Source organism: Pteropus medius, unplaced genomic scaffold, assembly GCF_902729225.1.
Source record: "Pteropus medius unplaced genomic scaffold, Ma_sr-lr_union100, whole genome shotgun sequence".
NCBI classification, from domain to species: domain Eukaryota; kingdom Metazoa; phylum Chordata; class Mammalia; order Chiroptera; family Pteropodidae; genus Pteropus; species Pteropus medius.
In genome coordinates, this window is record NW_024354875.1 from 23,380,860 (window position 1) to 23,403,739 (window position 22,880).

The following is a 22,880-nucleotide window of genomic DNA, read 5'->3' on the forward strand; positions in this document are numbered from 1 at the left end:
GCGGGGTTGGAAGGAGACATGGAGGAGCTCTCATTTTTTACTGTTTACACTTCTACATTGCTTAAAATTGATACAAAGTATGTATGTATTATTTTTGTAAGGTATATATATATTTACACTGTGTGTTTACCTCCCATAGTTACATTTCTTTCTGTCACCACGTATTTGACCCCTTTTACTTCATCCTGATGTGGATTTTAAAAGCGCTAGCTATACAGGATAATTCACTCAGAAAGTGTCGGCCTGCTGGGGTCCCTGGGTGAGGAAGTCTAAGGACCCTGCCTAAACCGGAAGAGTGGTGGATGGCAGTGGCCATCTAACTGTTTATTTGCCAACCCAGATCTAGCTTAGGGACTGACACACAGTTTAATTATCATGCAGAGCTGCAGCTGGAGGCGGCTGGAGTGAGTTGGCATCTGCTTTTGCAGAGCACAGTTTCTGCAAATAATTAACCACCAGAACTCTTGATTCTCTCTAATTAATGAAGAGGAAGCCTGGAATCTTCAAAGTCCACGAATGTCATGCTGCCATTGTGTCAGGATTGATCTCCTTTGTTCTAAACCGAAGAGTATGCCTCTCCTGCCTCTCCTAATTCTTTATAAATTGAATTTTTCTATTACTAGTTGTGACAGCTAAGTAACATGACTTCAGAATTTCACCCGCAGTTCATGCCAGTATTAGAAGCCTGAATAATAATAATTTTTTTAAAAGAACCATAATGGAACGAGCTCTCTGTCTCTGCCCCAGAATTAATCATTATGAAGAAACACCTACTGAAAGGAGGGTCGTTAATTAGCTCTAATGGATCTTGCTAGGTGGAGTCAGAATTATTGGGAAGTCTGCAAACAGTGGGAAAGAAGAGATTCCTCCCTTTCTCTGTCCATCTCCATGTGATGCTGGAATTGGAGATGATGAGACTTTGCTTCCAGGGGGGCAGAGAGTATTGATGAAGGTCACAGAAGTGTTTAGGTGCGTGGGGGAGGCTAAAGTGTTAGCCTGGAAGCCTGACAACACTCAATGTCTTAGAGAAAAAAAGAGTGGAAGTCAGCCTATCCCTGTTGCCTTATCTGAGCATATAATGAAACCACCACAGAAGCTAAAGTCAAATTCAATTAAAACCTAAGTCAAATTGTGTCATTCCTTAGCTCCAAGGCTTCCATGGCCCCATCTCTCTAAAGGAAAGCAAAATTTATACATCAGCCTATAGATGGGTCCTACTCATCTGGTCACTCTTTCCTCTATGACCTCATTTTCTCTACTTTCCTCCTTATGACTCCATTCCAGGCACACAGGCTTCCTGGATTGTCCACCAACACTCTAGGCATGCTCCTACCTCAGGACCTTTGCATGGCTATTTATCTGTCTGTAGAACCACTTTCCAGATATTCATTTGGCTCCCTTCTTCGTCTTTAAGACTTTGCTAAAATGTCACCTTTTTAATGAGGCCGACATCGACCACCCCCTGTAAAATGGCACTTCTCCACCCCTAGCACTATTCTTACCCCACTATATTTTTCTCTTACCTCCTCACATACCATATAATTTTCTTATTCATTATGTTCATCGTTAAATATTTGTTTCCTCCACCTCTCACTAGACTCTAAGCTCCACAGGAATGGGGATTCTTGTCTGTTTTGTTCACTAGTATATTCTCAGCACCTAGAACTGTGCCAGTTCAATAAATATTTGCAGAGTAAATGAATTAGTCATCACACATTGGAGTGTTTGCTGGTATGTGTGAAGACTGCATGTGTCCATTCAAAATGATTGCTCAGACATCTTATAATGGCTGGGGTATGAGCTGTTCCTTTTTCTTTCTCAAGTATCTGGATGAAGTACTGTTGTTGCCTTGGCTGCCAAACGTTAATAATTAAAGCAAACAGTGTGATCGAAGTTAAATATTACTTGAGGATTTTTTTTTTTTCTTTTTCAGTGGCGTCTGATAGAAGGTAGGGTGGGACTGTCCATGAATTATACTTTTATGGGAGGATAGTCGGTTGGTTTTTGTCCCCAGAAGTCTGTGTCCTTGCTCTTTAAGTCCACAGAGTATGGGAGGTCCCTAGAGACTTTGTACAGCAGAAATTATCGTTGTTGGTTAGTGGGGGAAGGTGCGGTGGGGAGAGGTTCTTGGTGTAATTCAACTGACCTTACTAAGGGGAAGCATTCGTAGGCACCCAAGGTAGAGGCAAATCTGCTGAGGATATAGGGCTAGAGCCAGAGCAGAGAGCTTTAGGCAGGGAGTTGCAGGGAATTCCACATCTATGAATTGTTCCCATCTCTGTGGATCATTTCTAAAGCCTCTTGTGCCATTCATGCTTCCCAAAAACGAGGCCATAATAGATTCCTGCATTAGCTTCTTTCCACCAAAGAATACCAACTGAGTCCTGCTTGTCTCTGTGACTTGCTGGGGGTTAGGTAAATCTGACAGGGATTGCTGCGTAGACAGATCAGGGCCTTGGGAAGTGAATAGATCCAACTTTCCATGCTCTACTTAATCTGTGCCTCATATCCATGCAGTCTTTAGTACAGAGGGGCTGACCTCAGAGATAAATGGGTGTGCTTTCAGTTGATAAGCCACCTGGTGCTGGGCTAAGTGATGAGTCATGAAACAGGTTCTAGCCCTGATTCTGCAGCTGCTGGTTGAATGACTTTGGCCATTCATCTCCTTGCACCATGGTTTCTGACTCAATCTTCTTAATACTTTACAAAATTCTTTCTCATTTATTCCTCTGCATATAGTGATAAAGAAGGAAAGGCCCAGAGATGTCAAGGTACTTGCCTAGATCACACTGTTATTAAGAGGTAGGACCACAAATATTAAAATTAGAACCACTATATGACCCAGTGGTTCTGGGCATATAACCGAAGGAAATGAAAACAAGATATTGAAGGATATGCACTCCTATGTTAATCGCAGCACTATTCACAATAGCCAAGATACAGAAACAACCTAGTGCCTGTCAATGAATAAATGGATAAAGAAGGTGTGGCATATACATACAATGGATTATCATTCAGCCAAGAGAAAGAAGGAAATCCTGTCATTGGCAACAACATGGATGGAACTTGAGGGCATATGTTAAGTGAAATAGGTCAGAAAGAGAAAGAAAAATACTGCATGGTATCACTTATAAGTGGAATCTAAAAAATAAAAATAATAAAAAAGGCAAACTCATAGAAACATAGAGTAGAAAAGTGGTTGCCAGGGGCTGGAGGGTAAGGGACATAGGGAGAGATTTGTAAGAAGAAAAAAAAAAAGAACCTGAACTCTCCCTGCAAACCTGGTTTCTATCCACAATGCCCTTCAGGTCAGAACAACATCCACCCTGTTTTCCTCTTGAAGTTAGAAATGAAACTGGTGTTATGAGTAAAACGAGATTTTACCAACTCAAAGTGGATGATTATTAAAGTGGCCTCCCCATTTAGAGGATGCTCAGAGGTCAGAGCTGAGAACCCGAACTAAGTCATTATTGTGTTTTTTAGATATTCTAAATTCAAATTCCAAGGCTGACATAGAGCATCCCTTCAAAGCCCAATCTGGCATAGTGCTCTGGTTCTAAATAGCAAAATTGACCTTCCCTCTTATACTCATATTCTAAATTATTCCGAAGATTCTTCCGCCTAGACTGCTCTGACAACCAACCTGGAGCAGTCTCCAGGACACTCCTGCTGATTTACAACTGCAATCTTGCTAAAAGGAATGGAAAAAAGCCAGATGACTCTGTTAGACAGAATTACTGGCATGAAATCCTAACATCGCTACAACGTGACATATGACTGACTGCGTGACTGCTCTTCCTTTCTTATTTCACTGAAATAGGTCATTTGTTAGAAAACTGAGGAAGCCTTGTTCCTCAGCCCCCATCCTCAAAGGAGGAAGGAAGACGGCTGCTTACTCTGCTGCTTGGTGTGTGCCTACATGTGGCTGCCCAAAGCCAGCGCTGGACCAGCAAGCCTTTTCTGGTTAAGTTCCCATGTCAGTGGTTCGTCTTTGATGAGTGTCTGTGACTGCTGTGTGCAGAGCCCTTCTGTTTCCTGACTTTATTGAAGGAATAAAGACTGGGCAGGATGCAAGCAGTAAGCTTCAGCTGCCCCCTGCTTAAAATACAATGATTATAGTTTGACAAAATATTATCTAAATGAGGAAGGGGGTCCCTTTCCTTCATATTAATTCTCTCTCAGAAGCTTGACCCATGCTATCAACTAGTCAACCAAGCAGTTGTTGAAACTCCCCCGTCCCAACCCATTTTGCACGAAGGGAAGGGAGCAGAGAGAAGTAACGTCTTACAAGTTATTAAAGACTTAGCTTGGAAAATAAGGTGTTTGTTCATTAAGAGTGAAAAACTCAAATAGCTACAGGGGCCAGATGGGCAATGTGAATGAATGAGTGGAGGAATGAAGCTGTTTCATAATAGCATTTTAAGATACATTTTTGTTTTGTTTTGTTTTGTTTCGTTTTGACACAGATACATATTCCTTCTACAGAAAGTCCACACTTAACGTCGTCAATAGGTTCTTGGAACTGCGATGAAATGACATATAACGAAACCAATTTTATAATAGGTTAACTGATAAACAAGAGTTAAGTTCATATGGCATCTCTTCAACATTATAATGGAACAGCATTGAATGAAATTATGTTATTTGAGGAACTGTTGTATATTTAATACACAGGAATATTCTTTCTTCCACAAAATCAGAGTCCTGCTAATCTATCTTTAGTTTTCACATTTTTAATAGAGACAAGGGTATCTTCTTCTACTCTTCTATAACACAATAGGGTAAGTGCTGATTCAAATGGCAATCGACAGTAGGATTCAGTGTTAAGAGACAGTTGGAAGTGCTACAGGAAATGGTGGGGACTATGTCCAGTTAGAGAGCTGTGGGTTATCACAACTGAGTGGTTGCTTACCAAATGCCAGGCTGCCTTATTGCTGAGTGAAAATGAAGGCCCAGAATACAACTTCGAATGCTTCTAAAACACTATTCTTCCCCAAACAAGTCACAGAGCATGTTGCCATTTCTGTCCCTCAGATTTCTTTAAGTTTGTGTTGTCCTTCTGTTTCCCCCAAGTGGGTGAGAGTCTCCTTGATGAAGGCTGAGGGTTTTCCCTCTTTGTCTGTTCACAGGGATAGTCTGACCTCTTTGCTCATGGCTGCTGGGCAGCGATTACTCCATGTCATCATTGGGCTCACCATGACGAAGAGGACACACTCAGTACAGTCTGGTCAAAATTATGCAGGGTAATGCACCACTGCATAAATTTTGATTAAAGCAGAAGTATCTCCAAAGTGACATCCAGGCATCATTTAGGTAACTTTGAAAAGGTCTTTGCGATAGATTGCAAAATGGCCACAAATACCTTCTTTCCTTGTGTACTGACCTCTGCCTCTCCCCCCATTAAGAAGTCTATGTCTTCACTCCTTGATTCTGGGTTTTACTATAACTTGTTTTGACCACTGAGATACAAACAAACATAAAACAAGTAGAGACTTGAAAAGCACTAGCATATTGAGACATATCAACTCCTATTGCCCTGGATCCATGAGACCGCCATGAAAATAAGCTCAAAGCCCCAGCAGACAACCTGTTAACCACCAGTTGTGAATGAGGCTCATCCTAGACCAATCACCTAGCTTAGAAGAAACTTGCAGAAGAACTGACCAGCTAAGCCCAGCCCAAATTTCCAGCCACAGAAATGTGAACTACTAAATGATCATGTCATGCTGGCCAATCCAACTGAAAACCGGAGTCTGCCCACTGCTTTCATTTTTCTCCATGCTGGGGTAATGATGATTACGCGGCTACATGGAAAGGGTGCCTGTGAGGTGAGACCACAGAAACGATGCAAGGCTACATACCAGTTCCCTCCTCCTCCATTCCAAGTCAGCCCTCTGATTGAATCCCTCTGATAACAAGAGCGACCTTCGAAGGCAGCTGCTTACTAAGTCTACTTTTATTTTTAGAACTGTCTTTTTTATGCTGATCCCAATTGTTTCCCCTGTGACGTCAACCCATTGTTCTGGATGCGGCACAAGGAAAGTAGAACAGGTCTACCTTTGTACGTGAAAGTCCTTCACATTCTTGAATGTAATGACCACAGCATCTCTAAGTCTTCTCTTGCCTGAACTTCTTCTTTTGTTCCTTCAACAGCCTTTCATGGGACATAATTTCAAATTTCTTGACCACCCTATTTGCTGTCCTCCACATGGGCCCCAGTATATCCCTCCATGTGGTGCTCCAGACTGAATATAGCTTCTCACTGTGGTCTGACCCCAACACAGTAAAACAGACATGACTCACTTCCTCATCCCAGATGACACCTGGTTCTTTGTGTAGCCTAGGATCACGCTGACTTTTAGAGAGGCCCATATTGTACTCTGTTGACTAAAACTCTTGAGAATTTTCATTCAGACTACTGCAAAATTATATCTTTTACATTCTGGAATTAGAGTTATGCCACAACTCCAATTTTCAAGATCTTTTGGCAGTTTCAATGGTTATTTCAAAATATGTTCCCAAAATTTTCGAAACTTCTCTCTTCAAGGGGTGAAGCCTAATCCCCCTCTTTTGAGTACAGACTGGACCTAGTGATTTGTTCCTAATGAGTAGAATAAAGTAGAAGTGATGGAGTGTGGCTTCAGAGACTAGGTCATAAAAGGTACTGTGACTTTCTTCTGCCTCTTGGATTGCTCTCTCTGGAGGAAGGTTGCTGCCGTGTCTTGAAGACACTCACGTAGCCTATGGACAGGCTCAATGGTAGGACACCAAGGGCCAGTGACCACAGCCATGTGAGGCACCTGATTGGAAGCGGATCCTCTAACCCCAGTGCAGCCGCATGAGACACCCTGAGCCAGAAACACCCAGCTAAGCTGCTGCTGAATTTCTGAACCAAAGAAACTATGAGATATTTAATGTTTGTTGTTTTAAGCCATTCAGTTTTGGTGTGGTTTGCTATGTAGCAAGAGTTAAATAATACATCTTGATTCTATGGTTGAATAACTGTCTTACCCATCTTCATGTGGTTCACACAAGGAATAAACATGCCCTTTCTATGTTTATCAAAACCTCCAACTGATACAAATTATAGGTATAACAGAGGCCTTGGAGATATTACTGGAAGTCTTAAGATTAGCATCGGTTCTCTACGCAGCATCCTTAGATAAGATCCTTTAGCTAGATCATAATCAAGCCTGTTGTAAGAGGGAGATACCACCAGACATTGGAAGAGAGATTTAAATGGAGCCTTGATGAATTATATGAACTCAGACAGGCCCAGATGGATGGCAGGTGGAAGCATATTGGATGCATACAGATAGATTCCTATGCATTGGTAAGATTCAAGGGACAACAGAAAAACAGCTAGCTTGCAAGCTTCTAGGGGAAAGGACTGTGTTTTTCTCATTAACTGCCTCCATCCCAGGTATGGCACAAATGCTCAGCAACATTTGTTTAATGAGATAATGAACAAATGGAGAGTTTGTGTAGGTGAAGAGTAAGAGAAGTTTAGCTACGGCAGCTAGCTGTATTTGAGAAGAGTTTAATGGTCAATTTTTCACAGCTGGCGAGGGATCATCATGTGTCTGAGCTTTGAGCAGATCTCAAGCAGGGTTGATACTTGGTAAGATAAGGAGATGCAGAGAAGGCTGAGGGTAATGAACTGAGGCTCCTAAATGTCACGTAAGGTAAGCATAAATTAGTTAAAGCTTGGCAGCCTCTTGAAGAATTATTTGTCCTAGGGAAAATCTCATCAGGGGAATGGCTAACCTGGAAAGGCAAAGGCGGGAACTGTGCTGGTAATTGAGCTTAAAAGTCAAGGTTACCAGGTTAAGCCTAGATCTAAGCTGAGAATTTGCACAGATGAACAGAGAATACAAGAATGTGAGTGAGAGAAGAGACAGCCGAGAGGCATACAATATGTATGAGCCATGCATGGTGTCTATCTCAATTTTGACAACGCCTTTGGTTCTGAAGTGTTCCAGAATTGGACTGCGCACATCGGGCATCAAGCCCCAGCCGCAGCACATCCTTGCTTCAGACTCTTTTGCTCTGACCGAATTCTCCAGTCCCCAAGACTTTTCTGGAAGCATTAGTTTTCCTGAAATGCAGATATGGGTCCTTAGATTACAACCCAACTCGAAGTCTGGTAAGTCAAGTTGTGTTTAGTGAACAGCATAGGTTAAGACAGGACTTGGATTAAAACACACTTTCATGGATGCAACTGGCTACTTTGTTTATGAGATTTCTATTTTTATTGATCAGTACAACAAAATTTATTTACTGCTTTAATTTAAGTATGGCTCTAAATGTTGGGAACGCAAAAGTCAATAATATAAGTGTCCTACATTAAGAGCCTCATAGCATAACAGGAGTTCAAAATCTCTGGGTGTGAGTGTGTGTCTGCGTGTGTGTGTTATGATGCAAGAACTGAGAGTGAACAGTGGCCTGTGGAGCTGTGTGGGGAGCTTTGGAAGAGAGTCAGGGAAGCTCCACCAAAAAGGTAATGCTCAAACTGAATCTTGATGGAAGAAATCTAGAAGAGCACTAGGTAGATGAGATCACTCTTCAGATCTGAAGGTATTGAAGAGCATGATGGGTTTGGGAAAGAATAAATACTTAATTTGGCCAAAGCATAGGGTATATTTATGAGATGAAGGGAGGGATGGAAGGGTGGCATGAAGGGAATAACAAGAAGTGGAAAAGCAGGCAGTAGTCTTCAGATCTTGAAGAATCTTGACTACCAGACTAGGGAGTTTGATATTTATCTTATAGGTGATGGGGAACCATGGAGGATTTTAAGCAGAAGAGTGATGCATTCTGATTTGTAATTTTGAAAGATAACTTATGGCAAAATGTTGGTGAATTGGATACAGGGCGATTGCTTGGGAAGTTATTACAGCAGTCTAGGCAAAAGTGGATGAAATGTAATGACAGTAGACATGGAAGAGGAGAGGATCAACAATAGGTCCTTAAGAATCTGAATGAACAAGGCCTGGCAATGACTGGTGGTTGGTGGATGACTGTAATGAAGAAGCAACTAAGTAAGCCTGGGATTTCCTGCTCAGGCACTTGGTTGAAGTAATTTGATACAGCAGAGCTGTACGTGTTGATGAGCTTTGTGTTATTAAGGAACAAATCAGTTTTAATATTATAATTTGACATATCTACCAATCTCCTCTTGGAGTCTCAACAAAGGTAAGAAAAAGAGAAGAGGTCAACATGTAGAGAAGATTATGATTCAAAACGGATAAGTGTAAAACTGAATACTAGTAGAATGAAGGACAGTCAAGGGCCTTCTTCTGGGACTTCCAGTTGAAAATAGTTCTCTGGGCTGGACTGGCAGGCCCACGTGCTCTGGTGAGATGCGGGTGCCATCACTGTGAGCTGGCTGCATGGATCCCCAGATGACCTTGGCCTATAGTTAGCTCTCACAATCAGCTATGGCTGGTTTCCAAAGCAGCAGCAACAGCAGCTGACAACTTTAAAAGTATATTTTCTTCTCTGTAAAGAAGTGCCCATAAGCAATACATTTCCCAAGAAGCTACTCTTCCTAGTTTGACTAAGGGCTTCTGTGGCAGAAAATATGCCAACAGTTTCCATAAGGCCATTTTTAAAAAATTAATTGCTTTCTCTTGAGTCAAAATACCTTGAACCTCTTGGGTAACTTAGAAAAATCAAAGTATAAGTTCTATCCCCGGAAAATATGTCAAAGAAATACCTGATTGCATGCTTTATTTCATTAGAGAAGATTTTCCTCTCTTCCATATCACAATAAAAGCAAATAGAATATAAGGATTCCAAGGCAGAGAAGTTATCTAACCCTAGCAGAGTAGAAGTCAATGCCTCCTCTTGGGATTTGAAGTTGGAATACAAAAATCTAACTTTGAGACTCTCAGATAACAAATTCTTACAGTCACTTGGAGTTCGTGTCAAAATATCTTGTGGTAAGTTTGCTTTAGTGTATGGTAACTGGGGAAAATATTGAGAGATTGCAGTAATAGTGTTTGTAAATTGAACTTTAATACCTGTACTTATTCCAGCAAACACTAGAGGGAGTAAGTCAGATAGAGGAAAAATGCTACCATGAGAATGAACAGGAATGAGAGGAGAGAATGCCGAGGAGGAAGGCATTTCTGCATTTCGCTAAGGCACAGCATTTTACTTAAGTAGACACTAATCTTTATACTATGACCAAGTGACTGTATGTTTGAAACTCAATACCAAAAAACTTTAACTATGATCGGCTTAGCTTCTTCAGAATCCACAACCATTACTCTCTGACCAGAATCTATATTCTGTTCATTTCAGGCATTTTGAAAGCCATTATGATATAGCTCTATCTGTGAGTTTTTAATTTTAGAGAACACATTTTTTGGATTAATAACCTTTTACAGATATTGGATTTTTTTTTTCTTACAGCACTGATAGTCATACTGCTAGTGCTCCAAGTGAATAGTGATGATACAAGGTGTTTTCAGATACTTATAGGAATAAAATGTGCTCTTTGTAGATATTTAAATCGAAAGCCTTCCCCTCTTCATTTTCTCCATAGTCCTCATGAATTAGCTCTAAGACACCATTTTACAACACGCAAACACTGAGGTTAACTGGCCCAATGTCATGAACATGTCAATGAGAACTGATATTTATTCTTCTTGTTGAAATTCCCAATTTCTTAGTTTCTTTGTGCCTCTCGAAAATGCAAAAAGAGCTAGTGAAGGCTAGAGTGAAATCACTAGCTTTAAAAAAAAATTTTAAACAATTAATCACTATAATCAGAAACAAATATCTTTAAAAGTTTCTTAAGAAATTATTCAACTGAATATTAAAATATTTGACTGAATGATGAACTAATAATTTTATGAAATATTGTCCTTAAATCATAGCAGATTTTTGAAATACAACTGTTAAAGCATGTGTGAATTCAAATGTAAGAAAAATCACAACAAAGCATGCTAAGTTAATAAGGATCTGCCCTTTTACAAATGGTGGGGTCAGCCTCACCTGGACGTTTACATCAAGAGAATAGAAATAGCATTATGAATTTCCTAAGACCATGTCTGTCAGAAACGATCAATTACACTGACAAGGAAAACTTAGCTCCGAAATTTGGGTTTGCGTTTGTTAGTCATGCATTATACTACTTACCTCTCAGGGCAGACCTTTAATTTCAGAAAGTGCTGAGATTCATTACTGTACCGGTTATCAAAAGTCTTTGGCAGAAATACCATTTATCCTTGTTGTGGTAATGAACAGATTTATAACATTCTGGTGTCACCATTCCTGAAAAAGCACACTCATTTAAATATTTCTTCCACAAACATAGTGAAATATTTCATGAAGGCACATGGGTGTAGAATACTATAGAGAGATATTGCTGGTGAATGACAGAACGTCTGGTTGATTTACATGAAATCCCAAGTGCTCGTATGAGAATAGGTTAGGTTTAGATTGACGAGCAAATGTGTAACCAGACTTCTGGCTGACAAATGGCAGAACTATGCCAGCGCATTAGCTCCTCTGGAGAGAGACCAAAAGTAAGGCAGGAGGATCAAGTTCATTCCATAAAGGACATTCAAACTTAATGGATGGCAGGGTGGCTGGGACATTAAGCACGTATAGATTTTAATACCCTAAAATAGTACTGGGCAAGTTTAGTGCTGAGCTGGCATCCAAGTCAAGGATCAAATTCCTATCAAACTTTCCTGAATCATGTGTGTGTTTATATTTACATTCTTTCAGAAGGATCTTGGCGTTTTCAAGATAAGTCTATTTTATTGGCAGCTTTGGTTTAAAGTCACTAGCCTGTAAAAATGGCTTGTTTGGGTACACCAGAAAATGAAAATAAAAACTGATGAGGTTAGTATTAAAAATGGTGCCAAGCACTAAATGATCCAGATTGGATTTGATTTATTTCGACTAGGCACAGCTGAGGACAGAGACATTTGTATAGCTCTTATGAAGAAGGGTGAAGTATTTGGACCACACTCTTCTTTCCATGCTGAGGGTGAAAGTTCAGGCCTTTGAGCCTGCCTTCAAGGAAATGGTACGACTGTGAAATGGTACGACTGTAACGATGGATGCTGTTCGTAGAGTTTCTGTGGTGCACCAGGACCCCTTCTCAGCTCTCTAGGTGCATTATCTCATTTAATTCTTACCACCACACTGTGGGGGTAGATTTATGATCTTGCTTTATAGATGAACCTGAGGTTCAGAGAGATTAGTTGATTTGTCCAAGGTCACGCACTAGTAGGTAACAGAGTTAGGATTTAAACTTTCCAGTCTGACTACTAAACACTTTCCATCATGCTACACTGCTTCTTGAATGTCTGATGCATAGTACTGGTGGAGGTTTGACAGATCACAAGCCCTGTGGTATTTGAGTTTTACAGAAGCAAGAGCAACAGAGAGCCAGGAGACCTGGGTCTGAATCCTGGCTCGAATGTTTAATGGCTGTGTGATTTCAAAAAAAATTCCTAACCTCTCTGAACTGTCTCCTCATCTGTAAAGAATGTGTATTTTGTGCGTGGTGAAGTATTAGAAGATTTTTAAACCATCTTTCATTTCTAACCTTCCATAAGCCTCCAAGGGGCTTTTAATTACCTGCAATTGAGGTGTACGTTTGGTCTTTTGCTCTTTAAGCAAAGTCGGCTGTGAGGAAGCTTTCCTACTTGAAATTCAAGAACTGACTAAATTTCTGCCATAGAGATATTTATTCCTTCTCTGCAAAACTCATTTTCTCTGTGAGTTGTCCTAACACAGACCAAGTTCTCTTTCCCAGGTAGACAACTCCACTGTGTGCTGAGCTTTGTGCTCTGCTCACAGGTGAGCCATAAAGAGACCTGCAGAACACGCTAGAAACACAAAATGGTATTTTACAATATTATCACAAAAGAAAACCACTAAAATTAGCTTTCATCTGAAGGCAATAAATGTTACTTCTAGTGGATCTGAGAATCAAATGTCCATGTAATTGCCTATTTTGGATGCTTAGTTCTATTTCTGTAAATTAATGAGGTTTTATTCATTGTATCCTCTTCCTATGTACAATTCACTGCGATATGCTGATGAGTTTTCTGTGAAAACTGCTGTCTACAGTTAAAGCGTGCCACCCCTCCCTGGTTTGGCTTGCACCTATTCTCCTGTTGACGGAAATGTATACTTTGGCTCCCCTGCCACGGGTATTCATTGCCCACTGCCTGCCGCTCACTGTTCAGCATTCTTGAGGATCAAATGACATGGGCCAGGCTATACTCAGGGAGCAATGTTGGAAAATTCCTTTGATGTTGCGCCTTGTGACACTCAATGGCTAAATCCAAGCTTTTGCTATTTGACCAAATGCCAAACGTGCTAGTTCCTGAATATCTATGATCTTACAGATAGTTGGATGGAAAAATGAGAATAAATCACTGGAAAAAATATTTCAAACTATTTTTTAGGGCTAATTAAGGTAAAGCTTTGATTAGTTGGAAAGTTAGTTGAGCAGAGTGTTCTAGTTAATTAGGAGCTAAGTATAACACTTTTAAAAATTCATTTAATATATACTGACTGTCATCTATGTATAAGGTATTAGGAATGCAGAAAAGGGCAAAAGTTCATGTAGTTCTTTTATCCAAAGCAACTTTCATTTTTCTTCTACCCATTATTGTTGAAAATTTTGTTCTATTTCCTTCCGGTCCTTTTTAATGCTTATGTTTTTTGGTACAAAGATGTGATCATACAAAATATGTATTTGAACCCATTTTTATTCATTTAATATTATAAGAATTTAATATAAGGATCATCTAAGCATGTATTAATGTACTTAAACATTTTTTTATTTGTTTAAAATTTAGATTGTTTCTACTTCTTTTCCATGACAAAAAAATGTTATGAAGGTAATTGTTTCACGAAGAGATTTCCCCTTGTTATTTATTTATTTATTTTTTGTATTTCCCACGAACATTCTCACATGTGGAATTGCTAAATCAAAGAAGACAATTTTAAATACTCTTTGTTATCAGTATGCATTGCAATTGCTTTCCAAAGGAGTTATACCAATCATATTTGTATTACCATTGTTTGACTCTAAGTTTCTCCTTAGTATTGCCATCATTATTGGGCTTTTGTTTGTTTGCTTATATATTTTGCTTGTATAATAGATAAAATGCTTTTGAATTAAAAAGCAACAAATTTAACACCCAGTAACTATTGAATTCACGCAATAACTTGCAAAGTTGGCAGTTTACAGGTGAATAGATAGAGAGAAAGATTAAACGACTTGCCCAAGTTGATACAACTATTATCAGAGCTGGAACTTGATCTTGCTTCTTCTGGGTCCAGGCCTGCTGTGTATTCCACCCTACCACAGCTGCCCCTTAAATAACCAGACGGGTCTAAGCTAATGAGGCCTCCAAGATAAGCTTGGAGAGGCTCAGTGGTTGGTATGTGTAAAGATGGAATTGAAGAGCAGGACTGTCCAAATGGCTTTGTTCCCTTAAAAAGCAAGCATTTCCTCAAACTGAGTGAATATTTTATTAATTTACACATGCTGTTTCACCCTCCCACATGCACATTAAAAAGATTTTTTTTAAAAAAGAAGAATGTTATTTAATAATGTCCAAATGTTGGGGTATTTTAACTAAACTCGGATATACATGAGTAACTTCAGTGGAAGTTTTTCATGCAACTCCGAATCAGAATGTGGCCTTTTGACTTTAGCCTATTAAACACAAGAAAATTCATAGTTAAAATTCCACTTTTAGCTTTCCAGTCAAGATGGGAACAGCCCAGCCACAAAAATGACAGACAAGGCTGCCACAGGCCCAATAATCCGTTGGCATTACAGAGTAGGGTAAGCAAACCTCAGATAATCAAGTCCTCACCTTCATTTTTCAAAAAGCCAAATGGATTAAAGCATCTGTTTCATTCTTTACAGTGAGAAGTCTGGTTTTGCTGGATTATGGTTTGTGGGGTAAATGACAAGTGCCTCCCAGTTGGAGGGTGTTTATATGCCCCAGGTATCCATTTGGAAGGTCAACTTGGGACTGTGATTTGGGACCACGTGGCATTCTTACTCTTTACAGGAGTGAAAAGAAGGAAAACCCAGTGTGGAGGTCATAGTCGTGTAAAATGGCTGCATCTGCCAGCGTTTGCTCCACCGAGTGGGACTTGGGGTAAAGCAGTTTGTGCTTCCATTCTGCTGGAGGTTCTTGGTGTTTAGATGGTCCCCTGTGAGCTGTGAGCTGAACAGGAGGCAGAATAATGGGGTTTAGCAAAACTCAGGGATGGGCCGACCTCTCTTAGATTACAAAATCCCATTAATTTTTAATCAGATCACCATTTAATGGACATAAAGAACAAAGCAACAACAAATCACCAGTATTTACTTCACGAAGAAACGATTCTGAATATGGGTAGCAGAAAGGATGTCTTGTTAACATCAGCCAATGATTCCTTTAAGATTACTGCAAAGAAGGCTGGCTTCTTCAGGTACTCAAATACTCTCCTCTACAGGCTTCTGTAGGGAGATGAAGCTGTTCTGGTGCTCTTTCAGAACTGAAGAGGTAATATGGATTCACTCTGCCTTTAAGGTATTAAAGGGAAAACCACAGGTTTAAAATGGTATCACTTGTGCTAAAGCCCGTGATATCAAACCTAGACAATACCTGACCTAGTTGCAGTTTCAACCTTCACCAGAAATGTAATCTTAATCAGCCAGTCTGAAATTTTCTGGTCACCGCCAGTAATATATCACGAGGGGTCTCTCCACATTCCCCTACCCCCATGGGAAGAAGAGGCAGCGTGTACAATAAAACTCTTGTGTTCCCTTGCCCCCCCAAAAAAGATGTCCTGGTCTAAAATTAATCCTTTTTTTCTTTTGCTAATCACTCGCCTACCACAACCTTTTCCCTATAAAACCTTCCCTTTTGTACAACACTTCAGAGTGCCCTTCTTTTAGTTGGTGGGTGGGATGCCGCCTGACTCATAAATCACTTACTAAAGCCAATTAGGTCTTCAAATTTAATCAGTTGAATTTTGGTTTTTGACAAAGGAGAAAAGCTGGAAGCAGCAGGATGCATCTGTGGAGATGTAGAGAAGTGAACGCCTCTCCAGGTCCCCTGTTTTGTGACCAGATTTTAATTTTAATCAGGGAGGAATCCTGAAAAAACAACAGAAAACAGATTGGAAGAAGCAGCTTTGATTTCAAAATTCATCGTGCAGTTTCCACTTCACCAATGTATTTTTATAGCCTTTTGTCTGAAAGGCCAAACAATAAATATGCATATCGTCTAGAGCTCTGCCTGGAGCTGAGTTCTTGTTTTGCTGGAGGCATTAGAGAGAAGGCATACTGAGTTGAGCTTTAGGGCATTTTCTCCTCACTAGTCTAAATAACTATCCTCTCTGACGTGACTAGAGTGTTTTCTGTCACCTCCAAACATTACACACTGTGATAACATGATTTCCAAGGCCTGTACCCTCTGTGACACTCAGGACTGCATGTAAGGCGCAAGCAGATTTGGACAAGATGGCTAAACCCGTCGAGCCCAGCCCTGACCAGGAAGTGCGACTGGGGAGGAGTCGACCTTCTTTTTGCCCCCTGTTGTTCTTGGAAGACTTTCATTTGGGCTTTTACTTCTGGGTGGTCCCTTGGGCCTCCCATTACATTCCAAATATTTCCAAAACGTTTTCAGAGGTAGCGGCCCAACCAAATGAGCATACTCTACTGGCTTAAGTGGGAAGGCTGTGCGGGCGGGCTCACAGCATTCTTTCATGCTTTCTCCTTTGTTTTCTTTGAAGCCAGTTTGAACAAGACAGAATTATGACTCTAAAGTTCTAAGATTCTGGGTACAGTGGATATTTTTTTTTGCAGCCCTTATGCCTTGATGGTCAGTGGTCTCCAGGCTTTTCAGATGGCTCACCAAAATCAGTAAAAGATTTTAAGCAGATATTTCCAATACTTGTTATTTATTTACAAATATACATGTTGAACTTACACATTGTTAGTTAAAAACAAAGATAAAATTTTAAAAGATGAAAAAATATTAAGACGTTTATTTTCTCAATGATACACAAAATCCTTTTTGCTTTACTCTGATATTAATGTTGAATGCTCATTTTATATTTATATGTGACTGAATTAAATGTGCTTCACTTGAAAAGCTTGCTTTACCACTTTGTGATATAATTCAAAAGTCTGATTCTAAGCACAGTTTATTTTTATAACTAGTTTTAGTGACTATCATGGCTAAAAATAATGTTGACAAAGATAATACGAGAGGGGCATTGTCTCTACTCTACTGTGACTCATGTTTTTGACCATATCTACCAGCTATGAAAAGATTCTGTTGAAAGTTTACTAATAATTTCCATCTTCTTTAGCATCAATCAAGTGTTCTTATAATCTAATCAAAAAGTGCTTCCTATTGGTCAAACCCAGAGAAAGTCAAAAGGCAAGGAAGCCTGGTTGATGTACTGATGGACAGGTAGATAGACAAATAATGTTCGAAGTTGTCTGAAATGATACATTTACAAGATTTTAAAATAATTTAGAAAAATCCCACTTCCCAGTTATAAAAATGTATACATATCACAATTTTTAACAGAGAAAACAAATTCATACAATGATGGAAAGAATTCTAAATTTCCACTGGCAAAGTGTTCTCTCCACAGCATTAGTTTCTTTTTAAAGCAGTCGCTTTCTCACTCATTAGTACGATCTCAGCGTTACAGGACACTTGGCCAGACAGATTCGGTGTCTCTATTTGTACAGAACTCACAGATAGGTTGCATATTCAAACAGCCTCTTGTCACCCTAGGGAATTTCAGAAAAGTGTTTTTTACACAATAAGATGGTAGAAAGATTCATCCTGCCCAGTGTACCATTCTGGTTTGTTTCCGCTAGGTAGGATTAAATTTTAGAAATGACTCAGGCAAATCGTGAGGGAAACAAGTGGAATGGTCTAAGTTACTGCAAGTAACTACTGATGCACTCAAATGGGGTAACTGAAGAGAGTTTAATAAAGGCCATTAGCAAAAGGAAACCACTCTTGATAGGGCAGCAATAGCAGGGAGCCCTTCCCTAAGCCTGAGGTCAAGGGATTGGAGGGGAACAGGGGTGGGGGTGGGGGGGAGAAGTGACCCGACTCCAGGGAGAGAACAGTGGCTCTAAGAAAGGGAGCATAGTCTGCACCTGTGAGTTTTCATAGAGAGACTGTTACTTTGCTCAGATTGCCCTAACAAACTACCATGACCGGGCGACTCAAACAACAGAAATTTATTTTCTCACAATTCTAGAGGCTAGAAGCCCAAAACAAGGTTCTGGTTTCTTCTGAAGTTTCTCTGCTTGGCTTGTAAATGGCTCTCTTTTCCCTGCGTCTTTTCCCTGCACAGTCTTCTCTTTATACATGTATCTTTGTCTAAATTTTCTCTTCTTATAAGGACACAAGTCATATTCGATTAGGGTCTACCCTAACGGCCTCATTTTAACTGAATTATCTCTTTAAAGGCCCTATTTCCAAATACAATCACATGCTGAGGTACTGGGGATCAGGAATTCAATATATGAATTTAGAGGGGTCAATTTCAGCCCATGACTGGAACACAGCCAATCTGTGACCCATAGGGAGAAAGAATGGGCAATAAACTTTATTTGTTTTTCCCTCCAGCCCATCGGTTGTCTGAGGTGCCTCAGATTGGAACCCAGATGGAAGCCAGGGCCAAGGGAGCCTGTTTGATGCCACTCCCATGGGTCAGTCTCCTGGACACAGAGAGTTAAAAAGAGCAACCTGGAGGAGCAAATAGAGAATATTATCCAGCTCACAAAGTCACCGTGCTGAGCTTAGAATGCAGAGGTTTCATTGACCTATAAGGTTATAAATAATTTAACATAAAAAGAAAGACGTAATGATCAGATAAGTCGAGATGTTTGGCTTTGTGGATGATTGCACGAGAGATGCTAGTTTCAGAAAACTGCCGTTACTAGGCTCGGCTTTGTGGAAACAGTTTTAATATCTTGCACAGAACTAGTCCTTGTGAGAATTAGAAAAAGACATCCCCAGTGGACAGACAAATTAGAAAAAGCTGCCTTCCACTGGATCCAGCAGTGCTTTTGGTGCCTTTCTCAGCCAAACACCTCTGCATGACCCTGCGCAGTGACACTTACCATGGACTCAGATTCATAATCAACACGCCGGTCCTCTCTTTTTAGCCCCTCACCACGATCAACCAGAAGGATAAATTGCTGTACTCTGCAAACAGGCAGCTTTCTAGTTCCATAAGGAAAAAATCATTAAGCTATGGCAAAATTCAAATCTATTACTGGCTGTTTTATCAAATCAATCAATACACATTTGCTGGCAGTTTCTGGCTGACCTGAACTGAAATAACTATTTGGTGGATCTTCATTTAAATATTTGTTCCTCGTTAGCACTTCTGGTAAACCCATTTTAAGAGAGTGGGATTATTGGTAAACATGAGATTTGACTACAAGCATTGGATTTTATTTATCCAGCAAACAGACTACACCTTAGGGTGAGAAAACCAGGCTCTGCACAACTGCAGGGGTGCCATTCTCATAGTCATTGTAGATATATATGGTCATTCTGACATTTTTTGGCAGATGGTAGGATAGAGTTCCAAGAACAGATACCTCCTTTGTTCCCCACTGCTATACAGTTGTTGTTTGGATAAGTGGCAGGTTAGATACTCAGGTGTATGAGGAACTCTGCCAGGCACTGGAGTGGGGCTGGGGGAAGGTGGGACCCAAAGAAGACTCAGACATGGTTCCAACTTCCCCTGAACCTCAGCCTCTGCTTCAGGATAATCCCCTGATGTATTATCTTCACCTACCTCCCTCATACCCCCCACCCCCATGTTTGCTCTTGGGTGAGAAGTGAAAGAGCTGGAAAGAGAACGTTCCACATCCCACACAGGCACTGACGACATAAGGCTACTGCAGCTCTTCTTGGCTGGAAGGGCCAAGACCGCGAGAGACTCACAATAGCCACTGGCAGGCCAGGAGTGGAGGAGAACTGTTGAGTCTGAGAGGTGGAAGCCAGTGGGGCCCGGGGCGGATGGTAAGGAGGGCTGGCCCGAGGAGCAGCCTGGTCAGTTCCACAGCTACCACGGGTGTTCGTGGAAGTCACTGAAACAACATCCAACACACCAGAGCACCCTAACAATGAACTGCGTCCTTGCTTAGCCAAGCTCAGTTATTCTCAGGAGAAAGAAGGAAAGCTCTTTTCCAGTGTTCACAACGGGAAGTCATACAACTCCACATGGGAAGCCATTTATACCGGTATCCCCGGTCCAGCACCTTTCCTTTCCCATGAGGGCCAGACCCCCTCAGCTGTGGTTCCTCATCCTTACTGCTGATCTCTATCAATACTCACTCTCTCGCCCCCTGGGCTCTTGCTACTATTGTTTTGTTGTGTGCGTAAGTTTTTTTTTTGTCTGTTTTTGTTTGTCATAAATCTCAAGTACAGATATTCTTTTCAAGAAAGATTGTTATTACATCAAATCTTAGGGTCTGTGATTACCATTTTGAAAACATTTTTGATATTATCTTGTAAAACTGAAGCTAAGCATACCCCAAGATGCAGCAATTTCACTCTTGGATATATACCCTACAGAAATACATGCATATAGGCACCAAGTGACATGTGCAAGCATTTTCACCAGAATGTTCATAATAGCCAAGAATTGGAAAGAGCTCCCATGCCTATCGAAAATAAAATGGACACATTTTGGTATATTTATACAACAAGATATTACACAATAATAAAAATAAAGATGACAACTATGAAAAACATGTTAAAGATAAAATATTGAGCAAAATAAGCCAGGCAGAACAAAATATTTAATGTACAATTTCATTAACATAAAGTTCAAATATAGGCAGCAAAAGTAAACTCTAGGTTTTAAGGATGCATATTTAGGTGGCAAAGTCATAGAGAAAAGCAAGGACGTGAACACTATACAGGCTGTGTAGGGTTACCCGCTAAGCCTCAGAAGGGGTTTATGATTGAGAAGAAGCACTGCGGGGGCTCTCGGGAGGGAGTGGGCCATGTTCTATTTCCAGCTTGGGTAGAAGTCACAGGGTTCTCATTTTGCAACCATACTTTGAGCTGCACATCTATGTTTTATGCACTTCTCTAAGATTATTTCGTAATTTAAAAAAAAAGTTAAAAAGAAAGTAGTTATTATTGCCTAATAATTCTCAGAAAGATTAGTTACTGAGATGAATCTTAAAGGATAAACAGGCGTTACCCAGGGGGAGGAGCACATTCTAAGAGTCAGACAAGAAGGGGCAAAGGTGCAGAGGACAGAATTCCTCTGAGATTTTAAAGTTCCAGATGAGGTGTGGCTGGAGGTGAGGCCCCAAAAACAGTAGAAATGAGGTCGGGGGAGAGCCAGGTGTTTAGACTTGGTGGGCTTGTGGAAGAATTTTAAGCAGGGGAATGAAATTTCAAAAAAGAGGAGGGCTGTCCACAGTGACATGCAGCAGAGAGGTCATTCAGAGAAGGATTGAGGGTTCTCTGACTTGGGAATAGGAGGTCCCTGTCCCCCCTGGGTGGGACACTAGGCAGTAAAGAGCTGACAGCAGACACCAGATTGAAGGAGGAGGAGGTGGGATGACAGGTAGAGGAGTGGAGACGACTGTGTTTGGCAGCATTGACCGATGCTGCAGAGAGGGCCTACTGGAGGGAAAAACAGGTGATATGGTTTAGATCGGTGAATTCACTATTTTCTCGTGACCATAAAAGGTTGTAACTCTTTTCTTTCTCAAAAACTGAAAGGCATTTATTTCAGACTTCAGAATTGACTTGTGGGTGATGAGATAGTTCAACTGGTAAGCAAGCATCCCCATGCTCTGCGAAGTTGGACTAGATCTGCTTGGGAGGCCCTGGAGAAATACCTGGGAATTTCAGGAGGCTGGTGCCTTGCAGTTTCTGCAGGAATGTTGCATTTGTGGCCTCAAGAGATAGCAACTCACTGCTGACGTCTTCGAATCATCTCTGTTCCCTTAACTGAATACATATCAAAGTTGTTGGCTGAGAGCTTGTAGGGGACCAGCATATTTACCAGACCTTCGGGAGAAGCTTTGGGAGGGTGATGTCAGTCAACAGAAGTCATTTTATCTTCTTTTTCTCCTCCACTCAAACTTTCTTATATTTGTTTTCCCACCTATGTCCCTTTCTAAGGCTCTCTTTCATACTCCCTTTCTCTCCTTTCTGCCATCCTCTTATGGCTTTTCTTCATATTTTCTTTCTGGATTTTCCACTTCCACATTATTCCTGCTCTTCAGCTCTGTTTCAAACCGTTTATCATGTTCCAACAGACAGTGAGAGGTAAGCAGACTTCATGTGGCAAATTCATGGCATCACAAAAGGCCCCCTTCCTTTGGAGAGCACTTAAACTGTTATGGCAGAATTACCTCTGTCCCTTGATGTACGGTTCCCATCTCCTCTGGGCAAAATAGGAGGAGAATCCACTTCCTCACCATCCCCAGACTGGCACACAAAGCAAAGTATGAGAGCCCGAGCAGGGGAAGCAAGACTAAGGTGTTTGTATGGCCAAGATGGTGATGTCAGACGTGGGAGGTTGGTTACATACATGGGAACTGATCAAACGAGTAAATATATCAAAGATATCGGAAGCCAGGTTTCTTGCTGTCAGAAAAGAGAACTACAAATATGGAAAGGGAAAATGGACCCTGTAGTGTTGGATTGGAATTGGAGGTATGGATGTGCAAATACAAGTCTTTTAATATTTATATATTATGTAGAAAATACAGATGTAAGTGTGTGTGCACACCTGTACCCACACACATTTTCTAACCCTGTTCACTGACAGGGCTTGGGAACAGTAACATGCTAACAGCAAAAAATATACGTAGT

The 22,880-nt window shown here is 40.7% G+C and overlaps 1 protein-coding gene and 1 long non-coding RNA gene across 11 annotated transcripts in view; one reads left to right on the forward strand and one right to left on the reverse strand.

Moving 5' to 3' along the window:
* Window positions 1–11,479, reverse strand: part of ITGB6 (integrin subunit beta 6) — a 118,432-nt gene extending 106,953 nt beyond the window's left edge. For 5 of the 10 annotated variants that reach the window (XM_039855650.1, XM_039855644.1, XM_039855649.1 and 2 more), the window contains exon 1: window positions 11,149–11,472. Coding sequence is in view for 5 of the 10 variants with exons in the window: in XM_039855638.1 (XP_039711572.1) it covers window positions 11,149–11,231 (83 nt within the window). In the remaining 5 variants the exon portion in view is untranslated. Of the gene's footprint in view, window positions 1–11,148 lie in introns of all 10 variants that reach the window. The other 5 variants (XM_039855641.1, XM_039855640.1, XM_039855639.1 and 2 more) reach the window with 5 other exon arrangements.
* Window positions 1,930–7,543, forward strand: LOC120597021 (uncharacterized). The gene is made up of 3 exons (XR_005651309.1): window positions 1,930–1,949; window positions 2,982–2,984; window positions 5,130–7,543. It is a non-coding gene; the product is annotated as an uncharacterized LOC120597021 (long non-coding RNA).
* Window positions 11,480–22,880: the final 11,401 nt, after the last annotated feature.